Source organism: Rhinoraja longicauda, chromosome 19 (assembly GCF_053455715.1).
Source record: "Rhinoraja longicauda isolate Sanriku21f chromosome 19, sRhiLon1.1, whole genome shotgun sequence".
In the NCBI taxonomy this organism is placed as follows: Eukaryota; Metazoa; Chordata; class Chondrichthyes; order Rajiformes; family Arhynchobatidae; genus Rhinoraja; species Rhinoraja longicauda.
In genome coordinates, this window is record NC_135971.1 from 38,219,789 (window position 1) to 38,231,854 (window position 12,066).

Consider the following 12,066-nt stretch of genomic DNA (forward strand, 5'->3'; position numbering starts at 1 on the left):
ACGGGAGGGGGTTTGGCACAGGTCGGAATGGTGGAGAAACGTCACAAAAGTCCGAGTCGGGCGCGCTTCCAGGAAAAGAGACGACCCCAGCCTTGGACAGTGTTGCGAATGATGCCAAGTTATCAACAACAGGACACAATCCGGCGCCGTCCTCTGTTGTGTACTGGGGGTTGCGAGAGAGCACGCGGATTCGTGGGTCCTGTGCCCTATTTGGTAGCGTAATAAAATACCTTGTTATTCATACTCTGTTGTCTGAATCCCGTGATTTATCGAACACAACAATAGGAAATGATGAAATTGCAAATTGCACGTAGGAATATTGAAAAACAAGTTTAAAAGCAAGCTGTACAGTCCAAGCAGTTGGGATTTATTTCCAACATAGTATTTGAAGCACCAAGGCACATTATTTCAATGAAATCTACCTTTCCATTAAATGCTTATGCATGTTACATGGTGTGCAGATTATCAAAATTCAATGAAATTACATTAAATATATCCAATGAATTCAGCTCTGAATTGAATTGAGTTAATCAGACTTCAAATGCATTTCATTTAAAGGTCCAAAACCTTTAAAATTGTGCAACCCTGATCATCAGCCCCCGTTGCTTCCCTCCTTTTCCCTGTCCTTTTCTCATATAGTCACGGAGACAAACAGGCCGTTCGGCCCACATTGCCAATGGCGACCAAGATGCCCCATCTGCACTCATCCCACCTGCCCGCGTTTGGCCCATGTCCCTCTCATCCTTGCCAAATTTATTTGAAACGTCCTTATAGTACCTGCCAGCCATCTCTTCTAACTTTCTTGCTTCCCACCCCCACCCCTTCAATCAGTCTGAAAAAGGGTCTAACCCGAAACATCACCTATCGAAGATAGACACAAAAAGCTGGAATAACTCAGCGGGACAGGCAGCGTCTCTGGAGAAAAGGAATGGGTGACGTTTCGGGTCGAGACCATTCATCCATGTTCTCCCGAGGTACTGCTTGACCCAGTTACAGTTACTACAGGTGCAGACCCAGGTGCAGTTACTACAACACGTTGGGCCTTTTTTTGTAAACCAGCGCCAGCAGTTCCTTGTTTCTACATCTTCACACTGAAACAGGCAGCCAAATTATTTTAATTACCCGAGCATGCGCAATGGACACTCGCGGTGCTGCAAGGGTTCAGCAGCTCCCGAAACGGAAGGCATTTTGAACCAGGAAGTGCCGGGAGTTAACATGGCTTCGAAAGACCAGGTCAAGAGTTTCACCGAGGAGGTTGTTTGTCCTATCTGCCAGGCGATCTTCACTGATCCGGTGTCACTGGAGTGTGGGCATAACTTCTGTCGCTCCTGTATCACACAGAGTTGGGACAGGGAAGGGAGAAATTCCTGCCCGGAATGTGGAGAGGAGTTTGTGGAGCGCACACTTGCGGTAAGTCGGGCCTTGGCAAGACTGTCAGAGAAATTTCGGACACTAAACCTGTATCGGAAGGAGAAGGACGATAAACTTCACTGCGAGGAACATCGGGAAGAACTAAAGCTGTTTTGTGAAACTGACAAGAAACTGATCTGTGTGATTTGTGCAGCTGAGCGGGAACACAAGTCTCACAGCTTCACGCTGATAGCAGAAGCTGCTGAATTCTACAAGGTAAAGGCAACCGGATTTTGTTCACATTAATGTTTAATTCCTCCTTTGTTGTCTAACAATTTAATTATTTGATTTTCAAACACAATCCCAGGATCAGGTTAAATCTTCCTTCGAATCTCTCACAAAAAAGAAATCAGAGATCCAACAAATGGAGCAGCAACAGAAAGAGAAGATTTCTGGGGTTCTGGTGAGGCTTTTCATTTTCGATTCCCTGATCTTGTGCAGATTTGATCACTGTGGTCCGTGTGATAATGGAGCAAATCTCCATAGCTCGGGATTCGAGGGCCCGAGGTCTCGAGGTCGCGCAGGGAAGTACTATATTCTTTGGACCGTAGGAGGTGGAAGAGTAATTCAAAGTGAGATAATGAGGGGAATATAATAGGGTGAATGCACAAAGTCTTTACCTGGAGCAGGAGAGTCAAGAACGAGCGGCACATGCTTCAGGTGAGAGGGAAACCATTTAAAGGGAACTGGGAGGTAGTTTTTTTCACACAGAGGGTGGGGCATATATGGAACAGTATGCCAGAGGAGGTAGTTGAGTCCGGTACGATAAGAACATATATAGAAAATATTTGGACAGGTTCATGGATGGGGATAGTGTAGGATATGGACCAAATTCCGGCTGGTAAAACTAGCGTAGATGAGCAATATGGTCGGCATGGATAAGATGGACCGAAGGACAGATTTCCACGTTGTATGATTCTATTACTATGTGACTGGAAGTAGCGCTATTGTGTCCTTGTCCTGATAACACGATTCGATCCTCATCTCGGTTGCTGTCTATGTGGATCGCTCGTTCTCCCAGTGATCGCGTCTGATTCCGTCCACACCCTACAGACACGCTTGTTGGATGGTGAATCGACGGCTACAAATTATCCCAGTGAATGTGGGTGGTGGACGAAAGGGTGGGAAATAATGGGCAGGTGAAACGGAATAGGCTGCAGGGAATTGGACTTGGGAGAATGGGAAGGAGGAATTAGAGATTATTTTCACAACATTTCAAAAGCATGTGGAGAAGCGCTTGAATTGCCCAGGTAATGGAAGATACGGATTATATGCGGGTAAATGGGATTAGTATAGATAGGGACAGTGGCCAATATGGACATGGTCCGCCAAAGGGCTAATTTCACGGTCAATTGGCCAAATATCACCTCCCATGCCGTGAGGAAATACCATAAAATGACATTAAATAATTATCTTCAACTTTCATTTTACAGGAACAGTCACACAACCTTCAGTCCAAGATCACATCCCAGTTTGCTGAACTGCACCAGATTCTCACTGAGGAAGAGCAGCGCGTACTGGCAGATATCCGGGAAGAAGAGGAGAAAATTCTGAATACAATGGAGAAAAATCTTCAAGAGATTCAAGGGAATATAAATTCCATTCAGGAGGAACTCTTAAAGCTACAGGAACATTTGGATCAAAACGACAGTGCGATATTTCTGAAGGTGAGCGGTTACACTATATTTTGGCGAAGTCAGAATACGCGCACAAAATGGTGGTGGACATTTCTGAAATACAAGTCGCATTTACCAGTTATTCAGAACTGGGTAAATGTTCCGTCTGCCCCTGCTCTGTGCTGCTGTTTCTCCCAAACCAAATAAACTCCCGCACAATCTTCGCGATCTCAGCACTGCCTGCAAATTCCTTGGGGAAACCATCTCTGTGAACTTGTCACTGAGTTAGTGATTGATTCATATTTTCCTCAAAAGAAGGAGAATCTCCACAAATCACAAGACCATGGGAAAAGTAAGCCGGATGGTGAACCTGAATGGAGAGGGACTTCGCTGGTGTTAAACCAACCCGGTGAAGGCAGCTTAATGGATAGGCAGCGAGGATACACTTAATCAGTCTCAGGGATTTATCCACCTTAAGGTCGCTCTCACACGATGGGACGTATTCTCTCCCAATTCATCCACCAACATTTCCGTCACCTACAACGGGACCCCACCACTGGCCATATCTTCCCATCCACTCCCCTCTCTGCGTTCCGCAGAGACCGTTCCCTCCGTAACTACCTGGTCCACTCGCCCCTTCGCACCCAAACCACCCCATCCCCGGGCACTTTCCCCTACAACCGCACGAGATGCAACACCTGTTCCTTTACCTCCCCCCTAAACTCCAGCCAAGGACCCAAACTGTCTTTCCAGGTGAGACAAAGGTTCACCTGCACCTCCTCCAACCTCATCTATTGCAACCGCTGCTCTAGATGCCAACCTATTTACATCGGCGAAACCAAGCGCAGGCTCGCTGAACACCTACGTTCGGTCCGCATTAATCAAACTGATCTCCCGGTGGCCGAGCACTTCAACTCCCCCTCCCATTCCCAGTCTGACCTTTCTATCATAGGCCTCCTCCAGTGCCATAGTGAGGCCCACCGGAAATTGGAGGAACAGCACCTCATATTTCGCCTGGGCAGTGTGCAGCCCAGTGGTATGAACATCGACTTCTCCAACTTTAGATAGTTCCTCTGTCCCTCCCGTCCCCTCCTCCTTCCCAGATCTCCCTCTATCTTCCTGTCTCCACCTATATCCTTCCTTTGTCCCGCCCACCTGACATCAGTCTGAAGAAGGGTCTCGACCCGAAACGTCACCCATTCCTTTTCTCCCGAGATGCTGCCTGACCTGCTGAGTTACTCCAGCATTTTGTGAATAAATTCTCTCCCAATTATCCGTTTACTCTTAAAGGGACATATTCTCTTTCTAGTTATTCGTTTGCTATTAATGTCCTTGTAGAATCTCTTAAGATTCTATTTTACCTTTTCTGTCAAAGCTTTCTCCTGAGCACTTTTCGCATCTGGTCTTCGGCAGATGTACTCCTAAATCTTTTCTACTCCACAGAATCCAACCAACTTTACCAGAGCAGGCCCCCAACCCTATGTCGATCAGATTGTTTAATCCTTCCAGCCTTGTCCTTATCTCTGACAGGCGCATTCTGGTGTTGGCACTGAATTATGTACTCTTTATGTTAGTGACCAGAAGGAAGAGGCAGAGTCTGGGGCAAATTGGCATGGGATCACTGTGGTTCTGCAATAAACTGAATGAGTGTTCAAATATGATTCAATGTGGTAAAGTGGGAAACGATGCATTTCAGTGAAATGGAAACAGACAGCAAAATAAGTGAAATGCAGATAGGTCCAGGTACTTTTATCCATTAGCCAAAAGGGATAGGCAGGCACGGTAATGCAGCGGTAGAGTTGTTGCCTTGCAGCGCTTATATCGCCAGAGACTCTGGTTCGATCCTGACTACGGGTGCTATATGTATCTTCTCCCCGTGAGTTTTCTCCGAGCCCTTCGGTTTTCTCACACACCAAAGACGTCCAGGTTTGTAGGTTGCCGTAAGTGTAGAATTGTCCCTAGTGTATCTAGGGTAGTGTTAGTATGCGGGGATCGCTGGTCAGTGCGGACTCGGTGGGCCGAGTCTCTAAAAACAGTTTAGAGAAGAAATGGCACGTTGAGATTTATTGTAAAGTGGTTGAAGTTTAGCAACAAGGAAGCTTTCTCACAATTGTGCAGTTGGCTAGGCCACATCCAGAGCATAGATTTGATTACCGTAACAACGAAATGATATAATAGCAAAGGAGGCAGCACGCCGTGAATCGCCAATTTCGGGTTTGGGATGAAGGGGTTGTTGTATCAGGAGAGGATAAACATGTTATGTTTAGAAGAACGAGGAGTGATCCTTTATATGACCCCAAGGTCCACGACTGGACAGAGGGCAGTGAATCTCTGGGAATGTCCAACCAAGAGACTTTGATAGGTTTAGCCCGTTAGAAGAATTTAAACGAAAGGGAGATACATGTTTGAAAGTGGAAGGAATTGAAATTAAAGGGAATGTGGCAAAATGGGAGTTTAGTCCAGGACTAGATCAGCCATGACCACATTGTGGGGATTAACATTGAAATCTAGAACGCGACGCACATGTCAGATTTAACATCTATGTCCGGTTCCATCAGCAGTGAGTGGTCACCTTGGGGGGATTTGCTCTGTTTCTTTCTGTCCGTCTGTGTTCACCATAGAATTACATCCCATGGACAAGCCGTTCGGCCCATCTTCTCCGGCCAATGTTTCTGTTCCACTCAACATCCCTCTTATCTACTCACTACACCCGGCAACAATGCCCCGAATTCGAGGAAGCCTCGTGTGTTTATCCCACTTCCCCTCAAATGTATCTGCAGCATTGGCTTCAGCTACCCCTGTGCAAGTGAGATTCACGTTCCCGTCACTGTATTTCCTACGGGATTTATTAAAGTCCATCTTACATTTCAGCTTTGACGTTTGGTCTTCTCGCTATTGGTGATACTATTCTACCCCCACCGATTTAAATCTACCGATCATTTTAAATGTGTCCATCCCATCATTTCCGACATCTTCTCCAGATAAAATTCCATGACCTGCCCAGAGTTTCCTGTACGTTGCGCCCTCTCAGTTATGGCATCATTTTCTTGAACTTTCCTTCTATCTTGCCCGGTGTTTCTATGTCTCCGCGAAACTTTCCATTCTCTGTCTATGTAATAGCGACAATACGCATTGGGAAAGGGGAATTATCTGAGGAATGTCAGAATTTGGGTGAATCTCCTGCTATCGAGATGTGGCTGTTTCATCTCAGTCGACTCAAATTTGTGTATTATTTATTTCAGGATGAAGCTAGTCGGAAAAGGAGGTAGGACATCCTCTTGACTGAAACACTGCATATTTGTGTAGAACAGCTCGAAAGAAAATCATGCTCAGTTCATAACCAGCTGTTAAATGTTTGCAGGTTCAGCGATGAAGCCAAACTACTGTTGGTGGTAGATGGTGCCTCGCCGATTGATAAGTTTGATCGCCCTGTTTTGTTCAACACGGTATTCAGAGAAACATCTGAAGACTTCAAGCACGGTAAAACTTCTCCATTGTTCTTGGTTATGAAATATTTAAGTAATACAGATGCAAGGATTGATGTTATTAATCGATCGAGGGGAAATTGAAATTTTGTTCCAATGGGAAGGCATTAGAACAAAAGGCCCCTAAGCCCCGCCGCTCACTGTGTAGATTCTGCTATGGTTTGTTTCTCCAAAATGCCATACCTCGTACTTCGAAGTATTAAACTCCATTAACCATTCCTCAATCCACCTGACCAAGTCAAGTCAAGTCAAATTTATTTGTCACATACACATACACGATGTGCAGTGAAATGAAAGTGGCAATGCCTGCGGGTTGTGCACAAAAAAGAATTACAGTTACAGCATATAAATAAAGTTAATAAGTTACTATTAGTGTCGACAAAAATTTAGTCTCTGGGGTTATAAAAGTTGACAGTCCTGATGGCCTGTGGGAAGAAACTCCGTCTCATCCTCTCCGTTTTCGCAGCGTGACAGCGGAGGCGTTTGCCTGATCGTAGCATCTGGAACAGTCCGTTACTGGGGTGGCAGGGGTCCCTCATGATCTTGCTTGCTCTGGATCTGCACCTCCTGATGTATAGGTCCTGCAGGGGGGGTGAGTGTAGTTCCCATGGTGCGTTCTGCCGAACGCACTACTCTCCGCAGGGCCTTCCTGGCCTGGGCAGAGCTGTTCCCAAACCAGACTGTAATGTTGCCGGACAGGATGCTCTCTACAGCCCCAGAGTAGAAGCAATGAAGGATCCTCAGAGACACTCTGAATTTCCTCAATTGCCTAAGGTGGTAAAGGCGCTGCTTTAGCCTTACCCACCAGTGCGGCAATGTGCGTTGCCCACGTCAGATCCTCTGTGATGCGGACTCCCAAGTATTTAAAACTGCTCACCCTATCCACAGTAGACCCATTTATCTCCAGTGGCGTGTACGTCCTTGGATGTTTAGCCCTTCTGAAGTCCACAATCAGCTCCTTTGTTTTAGTTACATTCAAGAGGGGCTATTGTCCTGACACCAGAGTGCCAGATCAGCCACCTCCCCCGGTAGGCCTTCTTATCGTTGTTGGAGATCCGGCCCACCACCACAGTGTCATCAGCAAACTTGATGATGGAGTTTGAGCTGAACCTGGCCACACAGTCATGTGTATACAGGGAGTACAGTAGGGGGCTAAGGACGCAGCCCTCCCTCATCCTATGTTCAGGGTGAGGGAGCTAGATGTGTGTTCCCCCATCCTGACCACTTGGGGCCTGGCAGTGAGAAAGTCCAGGACCCAGGCACACAGAAGGGTGCTAAGCCCCAGTTCCAGCAGCTTCTCAACCAGTCTGCTGGGGACTATTGTATTGAATGCTGAACTAAAGTCAATGAACAGCATCCTCACATAGCCCCCCTGGCTGTCCAGATGAGAGAGAGCGGTGTGTAGAACCTGGGAGACCGTATCATCCATGGACCTGTTCGGACAGTATGCGAACTGAAGTGGGTCCATGTTGCGAGGAAGGAGGGCGCAGGTGTGCTTCTTGACTAGCCTCTCAAAGCATTTCATGACAACCGAGGTGAGGGCCACCGGTCGGTAGTCATTTAAACACGCTGGAGAGGCATTCTTTGGCACCGATACAATGATGGATCTTTTGAAGCATGCAGGGACCACGGACTTTGCCAAGGAGAGGTTGAATATTGTGGTGAGCACTGGAGCAAGCTGAGTAGCACAAGACTTTAGTACTCGCCCAGATATACCATCTGGACCAAGCGATCAAGATCCCACTACAATTTTAGACAACCATCTTCACTATCTACTGCACCACCCTCTTTACCGTCATCTGCAAACTTACTAATCACGCCATGCGCGTTCACATCCAAATCATTGCTATAAATGACAAACAGCAACAGGCCCGGCACCGAACACTGAGGTACGCCACCAGTTATATGCCTCCAGTCTGAAAGAAACATCCTTCCACCTTCACCCTCTGCTTCCTTCCATTGAGCCAATTTTCTATCCAGTCGGCTAGCTCCTCCTGGATCCCATGTAATCGAACCTTCCAGAGCAGCCTACCACGTGGAAACTTGTCGAATGCCTAGCTGAAATCCATATATAACGTCTACAGCTCTACCCACATCAACTTTTTTGGTCACATCTTCAAAAATTTAATCAGATTCGTGAGACACGATCTCTTGTGGTTAAAACCGTGCTGACTATCCCTAATCAACTCTTGTCCATCCAAATGCATGAACATCTTTTCCCTCAGAATACTCTCTAGTAAAGTTCCGTTCACAGACATTAGGCTCGTTGGTTCCCATGATTTGCAACCCTACTTAAGTAGAGACACAATATTTGCCACCCTGCGTTCAACCGGTGCCTCACCCGTATTTAATGACAACTGTGGAATCTCGCCAGGCCACATGTAATTTCCTCTCTAGCTTCCCACGGCGTCCTCGGATTTATCTGATCAGTACCTGAGGGGTAAAACAACTCCTTGTGCTGTTATATGAACTCCTTGTGTTCATTGTCAAGTCTCTCCGTGAAGTTCGGAGAACGGTTTACAATGATTTCAGTGTGCTCTTGGCTGTTCACACCCATCAAATCCGCCCGTGCATCCCCTTTCTTTCAGCGACCCCACAACCCCAAATCTCCACCCATTCTATATCACAACCAATCATTCAACCTCTGCTTCATTCCATGGTGTAAATCCCCCCTCCCTCTGTCTCACCCCCACCCAAGGAAACAGAAGCAAGTTATCTGGCCCCTCATGTCTGCCCCCAATCACTGTGATCGTAACGACACCACCCCACATCTCTACCTCCTCTTTAACAATAGACAATAGACAATAGACAATAGACAATAGACAATAGACAATAGACAATAAAGAACAGACAACAGACAATAGACCATAGACAATAGACAATAGACAATAAAGAACAGACAACAGACAATAGACCATAGACAATAGACAATAGATAATAGACAATAGACAACATATAATCGACAATAGACAATAGGTGCATGAGTAGGCCATTCGGCCCTTCGAGCCAGCACTGTCATTCAATGTGATCATGTATGATCATTCACAATCAGTACCCCGTTCCTGCCTTCTCCCCATACCCCCTGACTCCGCTATCATTAAGAGCTCTACCTAACTCTCTCTTGATAGCATCCAGATAATTGGCCTCCACTGCATTCTGAGGCAGAGAATTCCACAGATTTACAACTCGAGTGAAAAACACCAAACTACCACTAACCTCAATATCCTCTACCTCCGAACTACCTCCATTTCTTTATTGGAAGGAACTGCGGGTGCTGGATTAAGCCGAAGATAGACACAAAAAGCTGGAGTAACTCGACGGGACAGACAGCATCTCTGCAAAGAAGCAAATGGTGACGTTTCGGGTCGTGACTGCTCTTCAGACTAGTTATGGATAAGGGAAACGAGGGACATCCCTAACTAGTCTGAAGAAGGGTCTCGCCCCTAAACATCACCCATTCCTTCTCTCCAGATATGCTACATGTCCCGCTGAATTACTCCAGCGTTTTGTGTCCATCTGCCTCCATATCTGTATAGCCCGCTTCGTTTATCTAACCCCGCCGCAATCTCATAATCCCATTTATTATGGATTGATAAATAATCCTCTGCACTGGTCCACCCCGCCCGCACGATCACGGCCCCGTCCGTTCCCGATACATCACGAAATTCCCCTCTCCAGCCGGGATAAAATATTACCGGGAATGAACGCATACCTGTTGCGAACGCGGAGCGGCTTCTCCCCTGGTCCTGGGACCGCGTTGCCCGACCCCCGGGGACTCTCTGATTCTCTGCTTCTCCCTCCCCCAGTCTCCGTCGCCCATGATGTGGAAATAGCGCATCCGTTATTGGAGGTGTCTGAGGACCGGAAGAGGGTGAAATGGACCGGGACCCTGAAGAATCTCCCTGACACCGGGAAAAGATTCACAGCGTGGCCGTGTGTGCTGGGATCGGAAGCATTCACATCGGGGAGATATTACTGGGAGGTGGAGGTGGCGGGGAGTCGGTGGTGGAGTCTGGGAGTCGCCGCAGAGCCTGTGGAGAGGGAGGGAGAAGTCGACCTGACCCCCGAGACTGGGGTCTGGAGGATCGAGCGGGATGATGACGAGTTTTATGCTCTTACCACCCTTCCATCCCGTCTCCCCGTCCGCCCTATCCCCGGGAGGGTGGGTGTTTATCTCAGTTACGAGTCCGGGACAGTTTCATTTTGCAACGCGGACACCAAGTCCCACCTCCACACCTTCACTGGGAACACATTTACGGAGAAACTTTATCCTTTCTTCGGGCCTTGGGATGTGAACCAGTGGCTGAGAATCTGCTCTGGTTCCGCTCCGGGTGTGTAAAAGGGTCGGGTCCCGAGACCGGCGTCAGGAGCGGGGATCAGGGGCTGTGGGGCAGAAACCCGGTGGACAACAGGTCGGCGCTGAACGGGTCCCATTTAATCCCCAAATTCCGCATCCTAAAACCCTATTTAGCGCGGAAATAAAACCAGGGGGAGCGGAAATGTGGGGAGAGTGAAATAAACAGCAACAGTAATTGAAGCAGTCGATTCCTTCATTTTAACGCGTTAACTGTGTCGGTCAACGGAACAGGAATACTTTTGTGAAAATATAAAGATTGAAACAGTCGCCCTTCCAGCGGGTTCAGCAGCAGCCGCGGGCGGCGGGTCCTGAGCTCTGGGCTCCCCAGGTTCCTAAACGACCCCCGACTCACACGGCGGCACAAGCGGGGTTGGTGCGGACTACAACAGCGGCGCAAAGGAGAGTTTGAGACATGTGTAGACAGGAAGGAGGAACGATGAGGCAAAGTCAATATTCGATATGACAGATGTAAGGAATCGGTTGAAATAATTGTATAAAAATCAAAGTGTTTGAGGAACTTCGCGGCCAGGCAGCATCTGTGGAGGGAGATGGACACGCGCGCACTCGCCGCACGGCGGCGCAGCGGTAGAGTTGCAGCCTTACAGCGCCAGAGATACGGGTTCCAACCTAACGACGGGCGTCGTCTGTACGGACTTTGCGCCTTCTCCCCCTGACCGCGTGGCTCCGGTTTCCTCCCACACCCCAAAGACGCACAAGTTTGTAGGTTAACTGGCTTCGGTAAAGATTGTAAATTGTGTCTCGTGTGTAGGATAGTACCAGTGTACGGGGATCGATGGGCCGCGCGGACTCGGAGGGTCGAAGAACCTGTTTCCACGCAGTTTGTTTCGTTTATTGTCACGTGTACCGAGGTACAGTAAAAAGCGTTTGTTGCCTGCTAACTAGTCCGCATTACCTCTAAACGAAACTAAACACACCCGCACGCACACACACACACACACACACACACACACACACAAACAAACAAACACACACACGCACACACAAAATTGTGAGGGCATTCTTTGAAAATGTAAGGGAGATGCATATCTGGTTTACGGGTTGCATAGCTGGGTTTGGAGCCCACTTTAAATGTAATGGCTGAGGCCAAACACATCGCGAAAATTCCCACGCTTACCTGACCGTCAAGCTGTCGCCTCCAATCTACCTGTCAAATGACCTGACGGTAAATAAATTGGTT

General features: G+C 47.7%; 1 protein-coding gene across 1 annotated transcript; it reads left to right on the plus strand.

The window, feature by feature from the left end:
* Positions 1 to 1,215: 1,215 nt before the first annotated feature.
* On the plus strand, positions 1,216 to 10,850 carry LOC144603228 (zinc-binding protein A33-like). Its single transcript, XM_078416428.1, has 6 exons — positions 1,216 to 1,626; positions 1,718 to 1,813; positions 2,844 to 3,077; positions 6,269 to 6,291; positions 6,388 to 6,506; positions 10,318 to 10,850. Exons 1-6 carry the CDS (start codon positions 1,216 to 1,218, stop codon positions 10,848 to 10,850), a joined length of 1,416 nt encoding a protein of 471 aa, XP_078272554.1.
* The last annotated feature ends 1,216 nt before the right edge of the window (positions 10,851 to 12,066 follow it).

Coding starts and splice junctions, on each gene's coding strand:
- LOC144603228 (XM_078416428.1), top strand. CDS start 1,216: ATGGCTTCGAAAGACCAGGTCAAGAGTTTCACCGAGGAGGTTGTTTGT. Junction 1,814..2,843: donor AGAAGATTTCTGGGGTTCTG/GTGAGGCTTTTC, acceptor TTCATTTTACAG/GAACAGTCACACAACCTTCA. Junction 6,507..10,317: donor ATCTGAAGACTTCAAGCACG/GTAAAACTTCTC, acceptor TCCCTCCCCCAG/TCTCCGTCGCCCATGATGTG.